Source organism: Ambystoma mexicanum, chromosome 6p (genome assembly GCF_040938575.1).
Source record: "Ambystoma mexicanum isolate Mex_15411 chromosome 6p, UKY_AmexF1_1, whole genome shotgun sequence".
Taxonomy (NCBI): Eukaryota; Metazoa; Chordata; class Amphibia; order Caudata; family Ambystomatidae; genus Ambystoma; species Ambystoma mexicanum.
Window position 1 is genome coordinate 1,082,368,502 of NC_090935.1, and position 25,094 is coordinate 1,082,393,595.

The 25,094-nt window shown below is 43.2% G+C and overlaps 1 protein-coding gene across 1 annotated transcript in view; it reads right to left on the reverse strand.

The window, feature by feature from the left end:
• The window catches only part of LRRC2 (leucine rich repeat containing 2), a 1,026,596-nt gene that overhangs the window by 67,022 nt on the left and 934,480 nt on the right, over positions 1–25,094 (reverse strand). Inside the window, exon 7 of the mRNA XM_069625672.1 lies at positions 16,543–16,695. Within this exon, the coding sequence (XP_069481773.1) occupies positions 16,543–16,695 (153 nt within the window). The remainder of the gene's footprint in view (positions 1–16,542; positions 16,696–25,094) is intronic.

Below are 25,094 nucleotides of genomic sequence, written 5' to 3' on the forward strand. Positions count from 1 at the left end.
TCATTACTGGGAAGAATTTACTTAATCAAAATAGTCGTCCTCCCTAAATTTCTATAAACGTTCAACAATGTCCCTCTGATCTTGCAAAAAAGGATTTTTGTGCACCTGTGAAGTCAGCTACTAGAGTTCATCTCGGCTGGGGAACCTGCGAGGGTGGGGCAGAACACCATCACTGCATCGAAGAAGATGGGTGGGTTTGCGATGCCAGATGTAGAGAGGTATTACCTGGCTGCACATGTGCATTATCTATTGTTCTGGTACACCCCTATCTCTGATTGTCCTCATGTTCAGATATAAAGGACTATTGAGGGGTATTTTAAGGGGATCAGGAGCACTTGAGGGATAGCAAGAAAGGCTGTGATCAACTTTTTGCACTCGTTGCTCCCCCCGGCAACTCACATGGCAGGCATACCAATCACCTCAGAACCACTATACATTAGGACCATGTCCAAATTATGGATAGAGGATCTGGCTGACCTGTTTGAGGACGACCAATTCATCAACTTAAAAACATGGAAAACCAATTGGGGTACGTCTTTGCTAAACATCTTCTTATAATTTAGACTGAAAAATGTGCTGGCTGCAAAGCTGCTATCATTTACCTTGCAACCATTCACGATTGGCATCCTCCATGATATAATGCAGGCACAAGGGGACGGAGATTGGTTTCATGACTATATGCCAGGCTAAACTGGGATAATGTGACAAATCTTGTATAACTGAAATCGAAGTGAGAACGCACCTAGCGTTCATAACGGACAAGGACTGGTCATATGCTTGTAGACAGGTCAGGACAATTTCATTTAATGCAAGTTTCGAGCTCACCCAGTTCAGATATCTACACCAGATGTAATACTTGACCGTACGATTTACCCACACTTAGGGAATGCCTGTAAAAAGTGTCCAATACTAGACACAGACTTTGTTCACATAGCCTGGCCCTGCAACAAGGTACACAAATTATGGTCCCAGGTATTTGAAACTGTAAACCAGATTATAGGGGAGGAACTCCGCCTTGATCCTCTAATAGGGCTAATAAACTTCCCAAGAAATGCTCCACCACACACTAGACAATTAACTGGTCTTCTGCTCATGGTGGCTGACAAGTGTATTGCTAAGCCAGAGAATGGTCAGTCTGCCCACACTTTGAGTTTGTGGCTGTGGTAAGACTCCTTAAACCATGACACAGAAGGTGAGGGGGGATAGCACATCGGCAATGCATTTGTCTTGGAAGCAAGATAACGCAGCAGAACACAGCTTCAAATCCCGATCCCACATTTAGAAACCAATCTCTGGTACTAAGTGTTAAGTGACTCCAATCAAGCACTCCCACTAAGTCAGTGCCTTGTCTGGGATTACTCAAGGGAAGCCCTTATTTATATATTTTTATAGCAAGTTATACCCTGGATGATAAACCCTTATATAACGCCCCTCTCTTTGAATCCCCCTGACCTCACTGAGCCAAGAAGTAGGTTTGTTTGCAATTTAAAAGATTTATTGAGAAAGTAAACAAAATATATATATCACACTTTTATGAATAAATGAATAATTGATAGCACACTTATGAATATAATGTTGATCAACAGTAGATAATCTGACGCTAGCACACTTCTTTACAATCAATGAGGAGGTAGTCTAGGGAGGATAAGGTAGCAGAAAATACTTTTATGGTTTCAAGGAAAAGCAATGAGGGAAAAATGCAGCACAGAAATAAACTTGATATGATTTCAACAAAAGATAATATGATCACTTTTTCTTTGACAATCCCCCCCCCCCTATGCAAGATAAGGAGATGGAAGGAGAGCACACAATTCTCAGGAATACAAAATACAATACAAATTTCCAGTTCCCCCCCAGCGAGCTTAGAGGAAACCAGGTATGATTTTAAAGCAGGCAAGATCCTTTTAAATGTGGTGGCAATGAAGTGAAAAATATGCTGAAAATGCTTTTAATTCCCTCTAGAGGTTCAGGGTGAGTGAGAGATACTTTAAATCAGTTCAGGTCAGCCCTACCAATGATTCAGGGATGGTTATCAGGTTGAAAATGGGATTCAGTAATGGAAGCAAAAGACAGATATTTTTACATGTGGTTGAAATGAAGCAAACTGTCAATTCGCTGCACTTTTTTCCGAGTGCGTCGATCACGATTACGGAGGAACTATAAGGAGTAACAAGTTGGCTTTAGGCTTTTTAGAAAGCTTAGAATGTTAGCTTTCAGATGAAAGTTAAACCACTTTCCTAGCACATACGATTCCAAAGATACGGACGATTTTATGAAGGTCGTTTTTCAGAAATTAAATAGTGATTCAAAATGGCAAAATGACACTTTTACAGGTTTAAAATCGGAGAAGGGACACACGATTCTATGATGCAGTTCTGGACAGGTTAAAATGGTTTGGATCAGATTATTTTAGACTAAGAGATTGGTTCTGGCACAGTTCTAGCTGATTACTCACACTCTAAAGTTGAAATAGGCCGTCAAGGTCTGATCAGGTTTAGACTGGACTCCTGGCGGGTGGTTCTGAAGTCACAGCTCTCTGGGTCAGCTCTGCTCTGCACTTCACAGCGGTCTGGTCTGGGTCTCTCTGGATCTGGTCTCTCTGGATACACCACTGCTTTTTGGGTCTGCTACCGGTTCTGGCAAAAGTTCTTGGCAAAGAATCCAACATTGGATTCTGAAGGCCTGCTGAGAAGAGTTCTCAGCTTGTGGGTTAGGCCTTTGCTTTAAGTTCTGTAGTCTATCTGGAGTCTAAGTTCTGGATGTTCCTTCTAGATGTTGTGTGGTCCGGCAAACTGATCTGCAAGAAAATGGAAAATGAATGTCTCTACCTGGGTTTTGGTGTTCCTTTTATGTCTTTAGAAAATGGGTGGGTGCGTGGCATAACTAAGCCTGCCTCTCACAACTTATCATTGGCCAGGTTTTCCTCTCTCCCTTGATTGGGGGACTGAGTTGTGAGTCAGGATGAGTCAGAGTGATGCTATTTTTATGGCTGGCTGAAATCCCTCCCCTTGTGAAATTGCACACAAATCTATATTGATCCAAATACACATTTATCTATGTACCATTTTTCTAATATTATATGTCCAGTTAACATATTTTCTGTAGCACCAAACCATCCGATCCCTGTCTTTGTAAGATGTCGTGTCCACTTCTGACAGAATTCTGCCCTTTTCATCCAGATAACAACCTCTAGCCTTTTCCACATTTTACACAAATGTGCACAAGGAATATGGGTATCAGATGATTAGGTGTCAGATTTTTAACATACATATATTTGGAGTAACAACCTATTTTCCGCTACTACCCCACCAGAACATACCACAGAGTCCTAACACCTCTTAAAATGTGCACAGAAAAATCACAAGAATGATGATATTATTTATATAACTTTGACAAGTCCGCACTATGAATTATCCATCTTTTTAAAATGATGCTCTGGCCCAGAGGGGTGTGGTTTCCCAAAGCACATGGTGGAATTTCTGGTTTGTCCACTTCCTCCATCTCAGCTTGCTCACAGAGGCACTGCCCCTCCCAGTTTCTCCCAAGAGGAAGCTATTTTATGACCCCCCGCAATATAACATTTGTCTGCCAAGGAAAGTACATTGTTCTGTTTCCTTCCAGTCCTAGGTGCCACTCCCCTGATTCAATCAGAGAGGTGTCATCTCCTTTTGGTGGGGGCAGCAGAATGCAGCCAGGCCTGGGAAGAGTTGCTGGGCAAGTTTCAACTCCTGTCAGGGGTAGTTGCCAGGCAGAATTCAATCTCTTTAAGCCAGGCTTCAGCTAAATGTCACTTTTGTTCCAGTTTTCTACATCCAAATCAAACTTACATTTTTTACACATGCAGCTAGAATGCTGATTCTAAGTTCAAAACTATGACATTTAACAGTTGCAAACTATGTGACACTCAACAGTAGGTCACTCATTTATTTTAAACATTTCGATTTTAGTGGCTTTAAGTCCAATTTCACTTCAGCTGCTGACATCCACAGCTCAGTCAGTTTTGTTATAAACATTGTTTTGGGCTCTTCATCTTTCCAGATTTTGTATGCACACAAGACTACATTCTGCCAAATGTCTGCTGGTGTTCAGTGAGATTTTTGAACATCTTGCAATGTTTAAAATAGGCATTTTTAGCTTGCATTTCAGAGAAACAAAGGTGATTTCAAAGCGCTTTTTGAGCTAACAGGCACTGCTGTTTTTCCTTTAGCACCACGTTTCACTCATGGCGCTTCTGGCCCATCACGCTCGAACTGGTGGGTGGTAGGTCAGGCAAGCATTTTGGTGTGCGCAAAAACTGCGCGGTTTTCATGGATTCTGGCGCAAATGTGGGCTTTTCCGCCATCTTGGATTTTCTAAGCCCACAGCACCAAATGTTGCAGCATAATAACTCGAACATGGGTCAAAACCCCTGACATAAGTGCATTATAAAATACCCGTAATAATAATTACGTGTGGACACTGCTGCCGAATGCAAGCCCTGTGGACATCTGGCTGCTGCATACAAACTCTTTGGTCATATTAGCACAGTGCCTTAAAAGGCTTGTGTATAGGCGCGTTATAAATGTCATATATCCTATCAAGAGAACAATATCGCCTCATAGAGTGGCAGCATCAAAAACATCCTGGATAAACATACCAAGGCAAGTGTGTGCAAGGCGTTGTTCTGGGTTCTGTGATGATTGTTACCTTCTCCTTTGTCAATCAACTTGATTAATTCATGCAACAAAGTAACACAGGCAAAATGCCTCACAAGAAGCTCTCTCTCTCCCTTTGCTTATGTCAGTTTCAAAGAACCCTTGTTTTGGACAGATTCCTGTGTATTAGAAATTGGCAAGAGCTGTGGAAATGTGCAGAATAAAGATGCAAGGAAAATCGCATTTGTAAATGAACAGGAAAAGTAAAATGAACCCGTGTTGCACTGCTCTGCAAAGCAGTGAGTGGATATTATACATGTTCAATGGAAATAATACTGCAACATGCCCTGAAACAAAACTAAATATGTTGGGAAGAAAAGCTGCCAAAATATAAGTAAATAGTACTCTGTGTAGTTTATTTTTTCCCACAAAAGGAACTTCAACATCATGGCTAGGCCCAGAAATTGCTGTCAAACCAGTCTTTGCAAAGCAAGGCGGCATTGCTAATGTGCCAGCCCCATGGGAAAGGAGGTTCCTTTTCCACTTGAAAGCCCATAGGTGTGGGAAGTGGCAACTTCATCAGACGGAGCAGCATTGCTGCAGCCTGGGACAATGGACAGCCCTGTCACTGAAGTGTGAGATTCAACTGCCTAGGATCAAAGGGGAGTCATAGCAACCTCTGGGCAAAGCTGACGAGAGCATGACATTTGGCTGGGGTGTTGAAAGGCCTGCCTCCTTTTTGGAACAAAGCTAGCCCATGTGATGGAAAAGACTTCCTATAAAGACATTTATGCCAGTTATCTAAAGAAGCAGTAATATAACATTTTTACAGCTTGAATGTAATGTTTGCACCATGAAAGTGAGATGATATGGATCCTCCTAGCATGTGGGGGACGCCAATGCCAGTAAAATGGCATTTCTGGAAAAAGCATACTTGACAAAGTTATGAAAGTTAAATGAAAATATGCCTGACATTAATAAGCTTCAGTGTACCCATTTGGAGATTTTCTAGGGAGAATATTTGTCATAGAAACTGCAAAAGATTGCCAGAAGTACTTAACAGCATTGTGCAACCTTGGGGTTTGGAATAGTATGCTCCAGGTGAAATAAGGTATTTGCTATCTAATTTTTATAAGGGTGACATTTGGCAAAAATAACTGTGGGATAACAATGGACCTCATACAAAACACACACACTCAAACTGAGTCACTTCCTTCAGTCCAATCTGATTACAGGGCGGCAGCGACATTTACAGGCTAACCTACCCAATTTTAGAGGTATGTCCCGCTTAGTTCTGCCCACATAGCAAACATCCTCTGATGTCATCCGGCCTATATAAGGTGGAGACATTCAAAATTAAGGACATTAAAAAAAAATCCAGCATTCAAATTCCAAGCCACAACATCCAGACATTCCACATTCACCCTGCAAGATTCCAGATTGCAGTGCCAGGCCGGGGGTAGCTGGTCTTGATCTATGCAGTACCTCCTATCCAGGCAGAACCACTATTCAGAAGTAAAATCTACAAAAATCCCAATAATTCAGAGAGAAAGAGGGGAAGGCTGCTGAACCCTCTTGGCAGAATCCAGCAGACAGACCTGCCCTTGCCCAGCTGATGCATCCCGCTCTCTACAGAGACCATTTTTCAGTTGCCCTGCTGTGTCCCTAGAGGAGAGCCCAGCTGTTGCCCAAGTGACCAGATCCTTGTCCCGTTGTCCAGAGGCCAGGCTGCCTGTCAAACCTACCCGATCCGATTGCTTTTTCTAAGTATTACCCTCCCTGGAAACCAAAAAGCTGAATACATTGCTTTGTTACCTTGCAATTTGTCTAACCCCATTAGAAACCCTATAAGAAATCCAATAAGTATCCTAGTAACTTCTTAAAATTGTCAGAATCCTCTTTGTATTCTGTCCTTAGAAAAACCGTGTTAGTCTTCATGTGTTAGTGCAATTCTTTTCTAGTAATTTTAGTCCGTTGTATAAATCCTTAGTACTATTGGGAATAAATTAATTATTTCCCTTATAACGAGACACACGGCGTGAATGGGTTAACATTGCAAATTAACCTTTCGCGGGCAATGTCTCTCTTTTATAATCTAGCCACTAAAAAATAGTCTCAGTAGAACTTGTCATTTTCCTCTTAAAACCGATTACTGCTTTCATTATAAATCTGTGTTTTCCCTTCCTACAAAGAATCCCATACTGTGACCCATCAAGAGTCACCCTTTCACTTTCGTATCATACCTGTTCTGTGCCTTGGTACCTTAGCATTAAAACCGATTTCCGATTATGTCTGTTTAGCTAATTTTCCAAGCCGTTTTGCTATTTAAAACCCATGAAACGAAGCAATTGAAATGTTGCCACCTGTGATTCTTACTGCACTGTTTTTTCCTTCCAAAGTCAATTTTCTAAACTGTATGGGCAGTTTTAATACATTGCCTTGTAGCTTGTAAGTTTTTTTGCCTTGTTAGTACAGCCACACACATCCGAACGGGAGAGGTGTCCCAATGACAAATGCCCCGGTCTGGCTCTTAAAAGAGCCATGGGGGGCAGCTTGCCCCCCCTGCCTCTCCTACTTGTTACTCCACTGCTTGGAGCCATTTGAACACAGGAAAACATACCTTAATTTTAATCAGTCAGAATTTTGTAGAAAACATTTGTCAGCAGAGAAACATATAAGGTGCTGTGCAGAACCCAAGTTTGGATTGATACCAGGTATACTTGGTCACCCACTGCACTGCATTAACCGATGGCTTCTGCCTTTGAATGAATGGAAAAATCAAGGGAATTTCTGACATTCCAGTGAATCTGTTCCTTTCAGCCATGGCTTTATAGTTCAGCTTGGTCAAGTCAACTTAGCCCAACATTTCAGAGATCAGGGGGTAATAGTCCGGTCTGCTCAATGGACGTTGTGCCACTGTTTCCATGTGTTATTGTATATGTACATATAAATGTCGTGTGCACACAGGTTATGCCAATGGAGGTGCTGGGTGCATTTGTGTGTGAGCGAGAGTGTATGCAAGGATATATGTGTTGACTTTTGTGCCTGAATTAATGATAAATAATGCATTGTTTGTATGTTCTATTGGAATTCATTTTGTGAATGTTATATTGTGTCACTGGGTGCATGGAATGCCGGCTGGAGATGTGTGGGGGCTCAATTGAATTTTAAAGATAGGCCATCAGTCTTATGAAAATTATAACAGAGCGCCCGAAATGGACTCATGTGGTGTAGTAGTCTAGTGTTATCCCTCAAGGATTTAGGTTGTTTGACCGAGGTACATAATTACGGCAAAAATGACCATAGACAATTTAGCTGTGAATATGTTTTTGCCTTGATACAAAAAAACAAAACCATGTCCCCCCAAACCACCAGTACATCCATAAACCCCACCTACTGACCTTTTCTCCATCTGCCAACTCTCCTGTACCTTGCAGTCAGATCCATCCATCTAACGCGGGTCGGATCTGATGCTGCAGTGTCCCTTTTTCTTATTTTTTTTTGTTGGTTCTCCTGCCACCAATGCTGAGGAAGCAGGTGACACCCATGCACCGCAAAGTCAAAAATCCCGAACATGGGGAGCAGGGGACACCCCCACAGCCCCAGTTCTTCATGTTCGGTATCTTCGGCTTCAAACTAATGGTGGTGACTGAATTCAGTTAAATCTACCATCCAACCTAATTTTATTAAGCAATTTGGCTGAAACGATCCCTAAGAGCCATCATCCGCCCTCCCTCCACCCCAGCACTGCCCCCCCCAACATTTTCAGCAAATTACTCCACTGCCCCAGCAGCAAGAACTGTTCCCGGCAAATTGCGCCGCTCCATCATCGACAGGCTCTGAAAATATTGCGACCGCAACACAGCACTAAGCTTGCCAGACAAAGGGGCAATCTGTTTTATAAGGGGGAAACTGTGCACATATTCTCTGGCTTTTCATCCGCTGTGTATGCCTCAAGGATATCTTTCATTAGCATCGATAAAGTGCTGAGGGCCGGGAACATGAGGTTTGCAATGATGTTCCCATCCCCGAATTGAGGGTCATTTACAATGGGAAAGTCCATTTTTTCAACACTCCTGAATCAGCTCTAGCTTTGGGCACATGCTTAAAACTCAATCACCTCATAGGATCACCTGAACCCTCAGAAGAGCGGATGCACATGACCCCTCGCCTGCTTGGCCAGGATAAGGCCTCCCAAAGATTAACAGACTTAACGAGAAGCTTTGAGGGTCAGAAGATGACAGATAAGGGGCTGTCACACATTCTATGGCAAGGTTTCGCGAATCACTCCTAAATTGGGCTTGATCGAGCCCAACCTGCTACTCATGTGTGCACCACACTTGCTGGTAAGGTTTGTTTAGACAGAGTGATTTGTACTGATGGGTTCAATTTGTCAGTGAAGGTACTGGAACCAAGGAATGTTATTTTTCTTAAAGTTAGGAATGCTATGGAACTCATGGGTCTTATGGATCTTACCCGGGGAGGGGGATTCAGGTTATCCTGATGGTGATTGTATCAGACAGTGGGGGCTTCAGTGCACCATTGATAATGTGCTTTCAACATTGGGGGGGGGGTTCTTTGTCGACAAATTAGCAAACTGAGTTATGCCAATGTGACATTTGCAATCAACTACATAACATGAATTATTAGATGCCTCAACCACCCGATCAAAGCCAGGAAAGTCCTTCTCTATTTATCAAGGCATGCAGTACAGGTGGTCTTCATATAGGAACCCCACCTGGACCCGGCAAATTAATCTGGCTTTGTAAAGCAATGGGATTGTCAGAGATACTTTTCCTCTTTCTCAACGCAAGCTAGAGGGGTGGCAACTCTGGTTCATCTTCTCTTACCTGCTTGGCCCCATAAGGAGGAACCCTGGTGGTAGCTGGGAGTCTCCAAGGCTGTAAAGTCACTCTGGTAAATATTTGCAGATTCCTTGATTGTCTGGGGGGGAGAGGCGACCCGAACACTATTAGACCCCACCCTCTCACTGGGTCCACCTGGACAGTGCTGCAGATTTCCAGGGTGTTTGAGCTCTTGGATCCCTGGAGGATAATGCACCTGCAGGCAAGAAAGTTCACCTTCTACTCCTCAGTGCACAGCTCACCCTTGTGCTTTTACTACATGTTCATTACTAGTGCTCAAATGGGGTTGGTAGAGAGCTGTTCTATTCTGCCATGCACTCTCTCAGCTCATGCTCCTGCCCTGCTACAGCTTCACCTACCGGCTGAGCGCACCCCGTACAAGGCAAGCATTGATGACTCAAGTCTGACTGTCTGACTGACATAGACTTTCACAACAAAATAAGGGACGAAATAAGTTTAGTTCTTTGACACAGATGAAAACTAGGTCTCCTTGTGGCTGGTGTTATGGGAATCGTTCCAGTGCTACATTCGCGGCATAGCTACATCCAAGGAGTTGCACTATTAGAAGGGTGCTAGATTGCCACAATACCAATATTAAGGGGCTGGAGCTAAGGCACAGGTACACAGGGAGCTCAATACTTTTAGCTCAGCTTAGATATGCCACACAACAATTCCATGATACGGCCGACAAGGAGGTTAAATTATTCATCCAACAGTTGTTTTTATACAGATTCTATGGGGAGGATGATAGGCACTGGAAATTCCTTGCTGGCATTATGCATCAGGGGCAACAACAAACGTCCATCATATTCATAACGACCAAAGACAGCGTCACCCACAACCGGTAACATGACATTATAGGGGCTTTTGTTAAGTATAAGATCACACTGTGCTCATCCACTGGAGGCACGAGCGAGGCACAACTGGGCTAATATATCGGAACTATGGGATTTCATGGGCTGGACGTTGAAGAAAAGGGGCAAATTAATTGGCTCAATCCCAGTGAACCATATATACAAAGGTATAGGGAATCTCCCCAGGGGAAAGTTGCCAGGCAGTGATGGACTCCCTCTGGAGTTCTATAGAGCCTTCAAGGAAACTCTCAGCTCTCATTTCCTTAAAGTGTATTAGAAGGCATTGACTCGCAGGGCACTTCCCAGGACAATGAATGGGTCTATCATCACTCTCCTCCTGAAGCCCGGAAAGGAGCCTGACAGGTGCTCCTACTATTGAACATTCTCCCTAACTAACACTGATAACAAGATCCTGGCCAAGGTAATCTCAAACAAGATTCAACCGTTAATAGCTGTCTGGGTGCAAGCCGACCAACTTGGGTTTATACCAGGCAGATCCACCTCATTTGGCCAGCGACACCTCTTTACTTCTGATTAAACCCAACCTATCTGTTGTTGCGGTTCTACTGGATGCCGAGAAGATGTTCTATATTCTTGAATTGCCCTTCTTTTTTTTTTTACTTCATTTTTTGGCATTTTTCAACACAAACATAGCAACAAGAAACTTTGCTGAAAATTCCCCCCACTCCCTTATTGCCACCGCCCACCTTGGATCATCCGCTCCCTCTCCTTAGTTCAGAAACCAGTTCAGCTCATTCATCTCGCATCCCGTTTTGAATGTCCCTTCTTATTCCTATTCCTGAGGAGGATGGAACTCAGGTATGACCAAATATCGATAATAACTCTTCTCTACACCTGCCCCATAGCTATGATACGCATCAATAGCAGTCTATGTACGGTAGTACTGTTATTTAAAGGTACCAGGCAGGGCTGTCCCCTCTCCCTGATGCTGTTCACCCTAGCAATCGAACCATTGGCTGCGTTGCTAAGGGCTTCGCACTTCCACTGAGGACTACAACTGTGCTCACAAAGGGTCTTGATATTACTATATGCTGATGACATGGTGCTCTTTATAAAGAATCCAGAGCACAATCTGGTGCCAGAAATGCAGCACATTCATGAGCTTGACAGTACTCTGGCCTTCGTATTAATGTGACGAAATCGGTCCTGTTTCCGTTGACTGACCGCACCAAGGGAAATAATGACAACCAGAGCTTTACTTGGCAAATGGAAAGCACCCGCTTCCTCGGCATAGTAATAACTAGCGATGTAGATGTGTTATACAGGGAGGACTATAGCAAACCGCTCGATAAGTCAAAACTGCAGACAGCGCAATGGAGATGTCTCCATCTGTCATTACTGGGAAGGATATACCTAATCAAAATGGTCATCCTCCATAAATTTCTATAAACGTTCAACAATGTCCCTCTGATCTTGCCCAAAAGGATTTTTGTGCACCTGTGAAGTCAGCTACTAGAGTTCATCTCGGCTGGGGAACCTGAGCGGGTGGGGCAAAACACCATCACTGCATCGAAGAAGATGGGTGGGTTTGCGATGCCAGATGTAGAGAGGTATTACCTGGCTGCACATGTGCATTATCTATTGTTCTGGTACACTCCTCTCTCTGATCGTCCTCATGTTCAGATAGAAAGGACCATTGAGGGGTATTTTAAGGGGATCAGGAGCGCTTGAGGGATAGCAAGAAAGGCTGTGATCGACTGTTTGCACTTGTTGCTCCTCCCGGCAACTCACATGGCAGGCATACCAATCACCTCAGAACCACTATATACTAGGACCATGTCCAAATTATGGATAGAGGATCTGGCTGACCTGTTTGAGGACGACCAATTCATCAACTTAAAAACATGGAAAACCAATGGGGGTATGTCTTTGCTAAACATCTTCTTATAATTTGGACTGAAAAATGTGTTGGCTGCAAAGCTGCTATCATTTACCTTGCAACCATTCACAATGGGCATCCTCCATGATATAATGCAGCACAAGGGGACGGAGATTGGTTTCATGACTCTATGCCAGGCTAAACTGGGACGATGTGACAAATCTTGCATAGCTGAAATCGAAGTAAGAACGCACCTAGCGTTCATAACGGACAAGGACTGGTCATATACTTGTAGACAGGTCAGGACAATTTCATTTAATGCAAGTTTCAAGCTCACCCAGTTCAGATACCTACACCAGAGTTATTACATGACCATACGATTTACCCACACTTAAGGAATGGCTCTAAAAAGTGTCCAATACTAGACACAGACTTTGTTCACATAGCCTGGCCCTGCAACATGGTACACAAATTATGGTCCCAGGTATTTGAAACTGTAAACCAGATTATAGGGGAGGAACTCCACCTTGATCCTCTAATAGGGCTAATAAACTTCACAAGAAATGTTCCACCACACACTAGACAAATAACTGTTCTTCTGCTCATGGTGGCTGACAAGTGTCTTGCTAAGCCAGAGAATGGTCAGTCTGCCCCCACTTTGAGTTCGTGGCTGTGGTAAGACTCCTTAAACCATGATACAGAAGGTGAGGGGGAATAGCTCATGGGCAATGCATTTGTCTTGGAAGCAAGATAACGCAGCACAACACAGGTTCAAATCCCAATCCCACATTTAGAAACCAATCTCTGATACTAAGTGCATTATAAAATACCCGTTATACTAATTACGTGTGGACGCTGCTGCCGAATGCAAGCCCTGCGGACATCTGGCTGTTGCATACAAACTCTTTGGTCATATTAGCCCAGCGCCTTGAAACACTTGTGTATAGGCGCGTTATAAATGTCATATCATATCCTATCAAGAGAACAATATCGCCCCATAGAGTGGCAGCCTCAAAAACATCCTGGATAAACAAACCAAGGCAAGTGTGCACAAGGCGTTGTTCTGGGTTCTGTGATGATTGTTACCTTCTCCTTTGTCAATCATCTTGATTAATTCATGCAACAAAGTAACACAGGCAAAATTCCCCACAAGAAGCTCTCTCTCTCCCTTTGCTTATGTCACTTTCAAAGAACCCTTGTTTTGGAAAGATTCCTGTGTATTAGAAATTGACAAGAGCTGTGGAAATGTGCAGAATAAAGATGCGCGGAAAATCGCATTTGTAAATGAACAGGACAAGTAAAATGAACCCGTGTTGCACTTGTCTGCAAAGCAGTGAGTGGATATTATACAAGTTCAATGGAAATAATACTGCAACATGCCCTGAAACAAAACTATATATGTGGGAAAGAAAAGCTGCCAAAATATAAGTAAACTGTACTCTGTGTAGTTTATTTATTCCCATAAAAGTTACTTCAACATCATGGCTAGGTCCAGAAATTGCTGTCAAACCAGTCTTTGCAAAGCAAGGCATTGCTAATGTGCCAGCCCCACATGAAAGCCCATAGGTGTGGGAAGTGGCGACTTCATCAGACGGAGCGGCATTGCTGCAGCCTGGGACAATGGACAGCCCTGTCACTGAAGTGTGAATTCCTCTGACACCTCTCCTCAGCTTCAAGTGCCTAGGATCAAAGGAGAGTCATAGCAACCTCTGGGCAAAGCTGACGAGAGTGTGCCATTTGGCTGGGGGGTTGAAAGGCCTGCCCACTTTTTGGAACCAAGCCAGCCCATGTGATGGAAAAGACTTTTCCTATAAACACATTTATGTCAGCTATCTAAAGAAGCAGTAATGGAACATTTTTACAGCTTGAATGTAATGTTTGCACCATAAAAATAAGACAATATGGATCCTCCTAGCACGTGGGGTCGCCAATGCCAGTAAAATGGCATTTCTGGAAAAACATACTTGACAAAGTTATGAAAGTTAAATGAAAATATGCCTGACCTTAATAAGCTTCATTGTACCCGTTTGGAGTTTTTTTTATGGAGAATATTTGCCATAGAATCTGCGAAAGATTGCCAGAAGTACTTAACAGCATTGTGCAACCTTGGGGTTTGGAATAGTATGCTCCAGGTGAAATAAGGTATTTGCTATCTAATTTTTATAAGGGTGACATTTGGCAAAAATAACTGTGGGATAACAATGCACCTCATAAAAACACACACACTCAAACTGAGTCACTTCCTTCAGTCCAATCTGCTTAGAGGGAGGCGGCGACATTTACAGGCTGACCTACCCAATTTTAGAGGTATGTCCAGCTTGGTTCTGCCCATATAGCAAACATCCTATGATGTCATATGGCCTATATAAGGTGGAGACATTCAAAATAAAGGACATTAAAAAAAAATCCAGCATTAAAATTCCAAGCCACAACATCCAGACATTCCATATTCACTCTTCAAGATTCGATATTCCAGTGCCAGGCCAGGGGTAGCTGATACTGATCTCTGCAGTACCTCCTATCCAGGCAGAACCACTATCCAGAAGTAAAACCTAAAGAAATCCCAATAATTCAGGGAGAAACGGGGGAAGGCTGCTGAACCCTCTTGGCAGAATCCAGCGGCCAGAGCTGCCCTTGCCCAGCTGATGCATCCCGCTGTCTACAGAGACCAGATTTCAGTTGCCCTGCTGTGTCCCTAGAGGAGAGGCCAGCTGTTTCCCAAGTGACCAGATCGTTATCCCGTTGTCCAGAGGCCTGGCTGGCTGTCAAAACTACCCCATCCAAGTACTTTTTGTATTACCCTCCCTGCTAACCAAAAAGCTGAATACATTGCTTTGTTACCTTGCAATTTGTCCAACCTCATTAGAAACCCTATAAGTATCCTAGTAACGTCTTAAAATTGTCAGAATCCTCTTTGTATTATGTCCTTAGAAACACAGTTTTAGTCTTCATGTGTTAGCGCAATTCATTTCTAGTAATTTCAGTCTGTTGTATAAATCCTTAGTACTATTTGGAATAAATTAATTATTTCCCATATAACGAGACACACGGCGTGAATGGGTTAACATTGCAAATTAACCTTTCGCGGGCAATGTCTCTCTTTTATAATCTAGCCACTAAAAAAACAGTCTCAGTAGAACTTGTCATTTTCCTCTTAAAACCGATTATTGCTTTCATTATAAATCTGTGTTTTCCCTTCCTACAAAGAATCCCATACTGTCACCCATCAAGAGTCACCCTTTCACTTTCATATCATACCTGTTCTGTGCCTTGGTACCTTAGCATTAAAACCGATTTCTGATTATGTCTGTTTAGCTCATTTTCCAAGCCGTTTTGCTATTTTAGACGTTTGAAACGAAGCAATTGAAATGTTGCCACCTGTGATTCTTACTGCACTGTTTTTTTCCTTCCAAAGTCGATTTTCTAAACTGTATGGCCAGTTTTAATACATTGCCTTGTAGCTTGTACGTTTTTTTGCCTTGTTATTACAGCCACATACATTCTTGCCTTATTCATTCAACCGCACATGTAAAATAACTATTTCGTAATTCTGAGTGCCATTTTGCTCATTTTTAAAGGGAGCGTAATCCGATCTTGGCCCCACATTTAGGGCGGTAGGTTGGAATTTTATTCTGATTTTTGCCCAGTGTACCTGACTCCTTGCTACTCCTCTCCACCCACACAAAACCGGGTTAACAGGGGTTTGAGGGAGTGTTGCAGGGGGAATGCCTAACTGTGCTGCTGAAAATACTACTCAAAAAGTAATCTTGCTTTTATTCAATTGTGCATTGTGTATCTTAGCTTATCCCATCATGTTACTGTGTAATTATCACCACACTGGTGATTGCTGCCCTATATTGAATGTGTTTGATTTTATTAATAATGAAAAATAAATAAATATCTCATTATGACACAACGGCCTAGTTCATGGTCCATTGCGACACAGGGTGTACTTAAGGGGTGTGTGAGATGGGTGGGCTGCTTTCTTAAAAATGTAATCTGAATATAATAAACTTAAAAGCATTTTTAATTCTGCGCTGCATCACTGGCCAGTAAAAAGAGTCCTGGTCTGGTGTGTGCCACATCTTTAAAATCCTTAACAAGACAATAGTGTTCTGATTTTCTCAAGCTTTTGGAAAATGGGAAACCTGTATTTTCTTGGTGTCTCAAGTATGCATGTACAAGAGCTGAACGCTAAAGGCAAGACTACACTAAATGGCATGGCAAACAACAAAGCATCAAATAGCAAAGAATGCCATAATTGCCGAATTAACAACGGAAAACAGAGCAACTGCTCATCATGACATAACTAAATCAGTTAAACATATATTTACCACACCATTACTTACTTTAAAGAGGGGGTCTCCAGGAGGGCTGACGGCATCTCTACCAAACTGTCACCGCTGACTATCAGCATGGAGAGCTTCGGCATGTTGGTCAGAGACCATGGAAGGTACTTTAGCATGTTTTTCTGCAGGAGAAGTGTCTTGAGCTCATTGAGCCTGGGGGAACATACCACCAAAACAAACCTTTAGCAAGATGCAAATGAAGGGACTTTTACTAGTCACTGGCAGGTATTACACCCAACTATACAATGCTTTTGCAAATTGAAAACACTAGCTCAGATAACTTATTTTTCACAGATCACTTATTCTTACATAACCTTTCTCAACTTGTCCTTTAGGTTATTATGACTCCTTTGTATGGTTTATCCTTCCAGTTGTGTGCCATTTTGGTAGTTGCCATGTTTTGATTCCGTTTTCTCAAATATCTTTCAGAATACAACATACAGACCATTGACTTCTGAACCGTCCAAATGCTTACTTAAACTTTATAGACTAGTGCTCTCGCTCTCACTCTACCTCTGTCTCTTGGTGTCTTTCTCACTCTACTCATGCTTTCATGCTGTCTCCGTCTTTTATTCTGTCTCACTCAGTGCGTCTGTCTGTTTGTGAGACGTGTGCTGTCATTTGTGCTCTCTCAGTTCTCGCACTTTGTCAGTGCCGCCTGGAATGCTTTCATGGTCTCTTTAAGGCAGTGTAGTCAGGTTTTCTCTCTTTTTCTGTGTCAATGTGTTCTAGATATCTCTGTACATGACTTCCTCTGTAAGTTCTTTTCACAGTCTCTGTTCTCGCAGTCTAGTACATGCGTGAGCTCTCTGTCAGTATGGTCAATTTTGTTCTTCTTCTATCCCCTTCCTTCTCTTTATGTTGCTGTGTCAAATCAACTTCCGGGGCACCAGTGGTCCAGGGATGAACATCGGTTTCTAAACCATCAAACAGCCCCACACCTCTAGTACCCCAGAACGGATCCGAACAGAGTGGAAACACAAGCAAATTATAAACCTCCTTTTCCAGTTTTGGTATCATGGATGGAACGGCAGGCATATCTCCAAAAGGTTGTGGATCTTTGGTTAGTTGCAACACAGCAAAAACACAATTATTACCCAATGAGAAAAGATACTGTCCAGTCAAGGTTGTATAAACATGTTTACTTTCGTATTATCACAACAGACAGTTCTAGCACACTATAAAATACAACCCACCTTTTAAGGGAATGCTGAGGACAGACAGTTTCAAAGAAGGAAAATGAATTCACTCTGGATACTGACAGGAGGGTAGTCGGTATAGTAAATAATCGCAACAGTTCAAGGTTACTTGGTTTCAGCAGAAAGGGGGCAATGGGTTGTAAAATGTCATTAGGGGCCTGAAGAGAAGGACCAGGGGGGCAGAACCACAATGTAAGTTGTGCTGTAGGAGTTCTTGCTGCTCGACAGGGGCGAGTGGGTTTCAGGGCACCTTGCAGTTTCTAGATGGGAGACAGCTGTGGGTATCAGACAGCAGTCACCTCAGCGAGTGAAGCTGCATGGGCACCTGCAGGCTGGTCTACACAGCGGCTCAGGTTCAGGAATCGTTGTCTCACTGCGGGTTAGCGTTTCTGAAGCAGCCATCGAGGTGTCTCGGATGGCTTTAGCGACTGTGGTTTAACAACAGTCAGCGGTGGAGTTGGTTACAGCTCGAGGGGTTCAACTGCCTTGAAAATGTCCTTTAAGGTGGACATCGGTAGAGGCTTGTCGATGCACATCTCCATACTTCTTCATTGGGCTTGTGTCATCCTTTAAGGCGGATAGCCCTAAGCTGAGGAAAGTCTTTCAGGCAGCTGTTTTGTCCATAGTTTGGGGTTTCCAGAGACTCTCTGGTGCTTCCCAGCTTGGAAGCTTGCTGCAGAGCCTTGCAGCTCATGCTGTGTGCTGGCTGCGTACCAGTTCTGGAACTACTGGAGGGTCCTCTGGATTCAGTCTTTTACTCTGTTCCCTGGGAGATGTTTATGGGAGGGATCTTGTTTCCCTCTTGGCCTCTCTTTACTGGCGCAAGATGTAAGATAGACTGTACCTTCAGCCAACGTCCAATGATGAGTTCTTCTTTCTGCTTCTGGTGAAGCCTTCAGATGATCTGACAAAAGAGGGGCTTAGCCCTCTTTTAAAGCCAAATTGACCAGAGGGATTGGTGTAGGCTAAGCCTACCTTAATGAACCAATCCTGGGTTCCCACCAACAATCTCCTGTATGTGTGAGGTCATAATCGGAGAGCTTTGCAACCGAAAAGGTAAAGGGGTGAAAACATGTAATACTAAGTCCCACCAATCTTCCTGTCTGTTGTAAATGAAAGGGTGCCTCTGGTTAATGGAGCTCTCTGTGGCTTGTGATTAAAGTGTCAGGTCTCCCTTGAAGCTGCAGTGAGACAAGACTTTCTGGCTCTGTCAAACCACATACTTGTACCTTCTGAATGGGGTCCCCCTGAGGGATTGACTACTGTAAACATGCATTCCCAGACATGACATTTTACTGTCAATTGATACTGAGGACGGGAAATGGCATCAGGTTGACACAGTTGCATATGAAAGGTTGTTGGGGTTTCCTGTCTCCTTTGTTAGCCTGTGCAGCCAGGCCACATGTGGGCCTGTTTGAATTACACTGTGAATAGCATGTAACTTGCTGCCACCAGCTACAGGGCCCAACAAAAGGACAAGGCAGATCCATGGAGCCTTTGTTAGTTAATTAAGCTGGTCATGGCAGGGGGAAGATTTGGCCCTCCCCATTCTGGAGAGGCATCATCTTCTCCACCGGTCAGATCCCAACTAAATATGAAAGGGTGGATGGCATCTGTAAGCTGTATCCACCCAGAGTACACAGGTCTATGTGTATGTTGTGCAGTGAGCATAGGAACATTTGTGCGGATTAGCCCCACACATTTTACAGAGGTTGATCACACACACTGTGCAGATGGGCAAATTCCTCACAGTTGCGCTTGCTGTCTTTCACTTTCTGTCTCTCTCTCACTCTCTGGTTCTGTCTTTCTTTCGCTTTCTTCTTTTCTCTCTCACTCCCTTGATCCATCCCTCTGTGTGTGTATGTCTCTCCCTCCCCCTCTCTCTCTACATTAAACCTTTGTCCTTTGTGTGACTCGCTGTCTCTGACTCTCGCTCTCCCTGTATGTCTGTGTCCCTCTCTTATATCCTCTTTCTGTTCATTAATCTCTCTCAGTCTCTCCATCTGTCTGCCCTCAATTAAACATTGCCTTGGTGATTACAGAAGAAGCCTTGCCCTTTCCTAGAAGGAGAACAGAGACAAAATGTTGTGTGTTCTCGACAAAAGAAGCTATGAAAAGGAAATTATTTTATTTGACTTTGCAAACTTGCTCTTTTGAAAGTTTTAATGATCGCTTCCAAAATATTTTTTTGTTATAAATAGGAATGCTACACTTGCCTTACTGAGAAAGCCAAAGTATCAAAACCTACAATAAGCATATAAAATAATTCCTATCACACTTTTCTGAAATATCACCATGGAGCTCAGTTTCATGAGTCCCGTAATTCGTCTGCGAGGACCCGTTATGTGTAAACATGACAAAGGCGGGTATCCTTTGCTGAATTGCTGAATTGTGCTCGGGAGTGCAGGGTAAAAGGCAGTGTACAGGTGTGTATGCTGCCTTTTGCAATTGGCCATGAAAATTGAGTAAACGCTGCCTGCCAGGTACGCATGGCAACACTGTTTACAATGGGTCCCTATGTGGTCTGCTTGCTTTTTGCTACAACATAAAGCTGGCAGACCCCATAGGGAACCACAGAATTTGCACCGCCATAAAAATCCATGTCAGCGCAAATGCTGGGAGTATTTGTATGGTGAAGAGGAAGAGAGCGGCGGAGGCGCAAGTTGTGGTCCAGCACTCCCCCCGCGCCATACAATGATTGAAAACGGGGCGTGAGTTGAATTGAAGGCATGCATTGGGCATCATCACGGGTTGGGTGGAGTAGTGAACATGCAGCAGTAACGGTATTACCACTGCATTACTGCTCCGCCCAATCACGACTTTTGGGTAAGGTTGGAGCACTCACCTCCAGCTTTGAGCTTGGTGTGAACACAGCAACTTTCCACCCATTTTTTGGCACATTTACCACAGCGCAATTTGCGCCACAGTAAATGCGATGAAAATGCCTGAAAGAGTTCTATGGACTTGGGTAAAAATGGGGATTAACAGCCAAGTTGCGGTAACGCTATTTGTATTGGGAGGTATCCCGCCGGGATGCCATCCAACTCGTGATGAGCCCCAAGATCCTTACACAATGCTTTTATGCCTTCTATTTACGTTACACCCCTCATGACAAAGAGCTACTATAAGGAATAGCAAACAGACTAAGTAGCAGTATTGAGGGTCCCTGACAGCATGTTGTGGCAATAGAAATATCTACATATTTTTAGATTTGACAAATATGTCTGAGATAAAAAAAAAAGGTTTTACACTTGAATCTGTAAGTACATAATGTACACTGGGGTTGATGTTCTTTACATATTTCACAACACACCTTCAACCATATGTACTGATGCTCAGGTTCCATCTCTTTGAAACATGAAAATATAGGAGCCTGGAAATAAAATCCCATATGTAAATTGGACTTGTAGACTGTGGAACATCTCAGTTGTCACTTCAAGACATGTTCTGACTGGCTGTCAGAGACTAGAGGGAAGGTATGCCAATGGTTACCTCACATTTGTTAGTAAGATAGAATCAATTTGCACAGATCAATTTTGGAGTAGTATGTATTCTGTGGAGTCGCTGGTAATGTCTGCTGCTGCACATTTTATTTGGAAGGAATTTGAAAAGCTTGTGTGAATTTGTAAGGTTTTTAGGAATATTTTGTAATTCTAAATGTGTATGCTGTATTATTTCCATATAGATGTATTTGTTTGTAAATGATTGTATGAATTTTGCAGTCGGTGCTTAAGGTTTGTATGTTAGCCAAATGCAACAAAAAGAAAATATGTTCTTATTCTGATATCATACAGATTTAGATGGGAGGATATAATGGCTGTAAAATCTGCCACTTCTCTGCAATCCAAGGTCTCAAGTTCTTGTTACTATTGAAGATCATTTTCCTCTCAATTATTGATGCGGAGATCCTAAGGAGGGAAGCCTGGCCATGTAGGGGCTGTGTGAAGGCCCATTCTCCCCTTCACAGACATCCATAGAGAAACCTCACATATGGACTTGAGAAAGACAGTACGAGTTTGTATTATTTATGACAAATGGTTTTCCATGTGCCGATACTAAAAATAGGATGCTTCATCTGAAATCGGGTACGTACAATGAATATCTACAAAAGCAGGTCAGCAATAGAAGTTGAATAATGGAATTAAATGTGTAGGAACAATCTTGGTGTCACTAAGGCTTATCGTGGGGTAACCGGAAGTACCCAGACACATGTTAATGATAAAAAGCCAAGGTTCTCCTATTCAGGCTGTGTGACAACACCAGGGAGTGTTCAGAACAAAGCTAACCTCACTTTAGCTTTAATGTTCTTGAACATTCTCTGCATTCTTTCAGTGCTCATAAAATTGCAACAACCCTGTGAAAGGATTTTCTGGCTGCATCGTTAATGCGTGACATGACTTGCTGCCTATTTTCTTGGCAACCCACAGTTATTTAAAAAAAAGAATCAGCTGCAACAAGAGTCCTTTTTTTACAGTCTCTTCATGCTTTAATTGGCCTGCTTGGCCAATTCAGCAAATAGGTGATGTTACTCAGTTGAAACTGCAGTTCTTCCTCTTCTGCATTTCCAGATCATGGGGGTCATTACGACCCTGGCGTTAAGGGGTTAACGACGCCGTAAAAGGCTGCAGCGCCGTTATCCCCTTAATGCCTTACTACGAGGTCCCTTTGCGGTTCCCGACCTGAACGGCTGGTCTGGACCAGCCGTTAAAGTAGGGACCCGCAAAGGGACCTTGATGGCAATTACGGTACCGCAATTTGCGGTACCGTAATTGCCGTCTTCCCCATTCCCACTGAGCCCTATGGGGCAAAAATGGGAATGGGGAAGGGCCATGGAGAAAGGGGAAATTACCGCCCCGCCAAACTTGGAACGGGGTGGTAATTCCCCCTTTCTCCACGGCGGACTCCGGCATGGACCATGGTGCTAACAGCACCAAGGTTTAGCACTGGAGTCCTAACGAGGGCCCATGCCTTTGATCACAGTTGAAAATGTAACAGTGCAGCTTTCCAATTAATGCTGTATGCTACAATTCGGCAAGTGGCTCAGTTCTTCAGCATTCCCCAGTGCTACAATTTGACAGGTTGGCCAATTCTTGTTGCATCCGCCCAATCCACTACCTAAGAATGATGATGCCAAGTATGCCTCAGATATCTCAACCCAGTTCAGGCAGGCAAAGTGCTCCTGAAATCGCTTTATCAATATTTTCTTCAAAGCCTTTGAAGTATTCTCCTGCATTCTCTGGGGCAGATGCAGAATCAAAGGTTTGTAATTTAGTTTTTAAGTCAGCCTCAGAGGCTGGAAACTGCACCCGCAGGGGCACAGACATTATTGGTGTTTCTTCTCATAATGCTTGTAAGAACCATAGGCCACAGGCTCTGCTGGGTGTCACATATTACAGGTTTACAATGTCCATTCCTTCCTAGGTCAGGATGCACATAGAGGTCACAGTCAGGAGTCTCAGGGTAGGTGGATCAATAATGTTTGTGACTCCACTGGATGGGTGGATCAAGAGACCATGTGACTCCACTGGTCTTGTCAGATAAAGGGAAGTGAGCATCTTGCGTGTCTTCTCTCTAGTTACTGAATGACTGGTGTGTGTGCACATACACATTGGCAGAGCTTCACTTCAGAGTCTTAGGATGATGGAGTCTGGCAGAGTTCTCTCACGATTCATCTTTGGTCGAAGAACTTGTCCCCTAAGGTGACTTCCTTTGATAGACCAGATAAGCAGATAGTTGGGTAACTGGGAATTGTGTGTGCTAAATTTAAACTCAAGTCCCAATCATAGGGTTACAGACATTTAAAATGTGGTTGCCACCAAATCACTGTATGTCTTGTAAGGGTGTGAAAGGAGGAGCTTGGCACACAGGTGGTATGATTGTTGGCAAAGACTTTTATTAAACAAATATGGGGTAGAAAAATGTCTTCCTCACCCAAATACTAAGAGGGGTTTCTCTGCTTCGAAATAATATTCTAAAGGGTCTGTCAGGATAGCTCAAAATAGTCCATCGCCATTTCAAGATTCCTATTTTCAGCCCTCACACTAAAACCTAAACTTACGTGAAAAGGGGATATTTTTAGTCCCAAAGTTCTGTTCCAGCTTGCAACAACAAAGTTCCAAAATGGTGCAACAAATAAACTCCAAACTTACTCCCAGGTTGTTGTGCCTCCGAATGTTCAATGAGGGTCTTTTTCTCTTTTAGTGTTTAAGGACAAACTCACTCCCAGATTGTCGTGTGCTCCGAATATTCAATGAGGGTCTTTTCATCTTTCCTTCTCTTTGGTTTGACAGCCAACCTGGTACACTATCCTGCCAGGTACTGTGACTATGAAGAGTGCTTTAGCTCTCTCTTCATGTGGGTGAGTCCCAGGGTTTGTCTTCTTTGTACTTTCCAATTGTGCATGTTCTTGCTTGTCTACTACTGCTATGCTGGTCACAGCCAACCCCATATACTCTCCTGCCAGGTGTTGTGCGAATGAAGATTGCATTGGCTCTCTCTTCATGTGGGTGTGAATCCCAGACTTGGTGTTTAATTTAATTGTGGTATTCTTGTTTGACTACTACCACTACTACTCCTTCTTTGGTCACACCCAACCTGTTATACTCTCCTGCCAGCTGCTGTGAGTATGAAGATTGCTTTGGCTCTCTCTTAATGTTAGTGCTAGTCACAGACACATCTTGTCTTTAACTGTGGTGTTCTTGTTTGACTACTAGCACTTCTTTGGCCACAACCAACCTGGTATACTCTCCTGCCAGGTGCTGTGGGTATGAAGATTGCTGTGGCTCTCTCTTCATGTGGGTGCAGGTCCCAGACTTGTCTTTAATGTTATTCTTCTTGTTTGACTACTACTACTACTACTACTACTACTACTACTACTACTACTACTACCACCACTTCTTCTTTGATCACAGACATCCTGGTATACTTTCCTGCCAGATGTTCTGAGTATGAATATTGCTTTGGCTCTCTCTTCATGTGGGTGTGAATCTCAGACTCACCTTTAATTGTGGTCTTCTTGCTTGACTACTACTACTCCTTCTTTGCTCACAGCCAACCTGGTATCCTCTCTTGCCAGATGCAGTGCATATGAAGATTGCTTTGGCTCTCTCTTCATGTGAGTGTGAGTCACAAAGTCATCTTGTCTTTAATTATGATCTTCTTGCTTTGCTTCTACTAACACTACTACTACTACTACTACTACGTTGTTGCTCACAGCCAACCTGGTGTACTATCCTGCCAGGTACTGTGACTATGAAGATTGGTGTGGAGGTTGTGATTAGGTATATGGGTGGGGGTCCCGGACTCGCTTTCGTGATCCTCCCTTCTACTAGTCGTACGTCAACTTATTCTGAT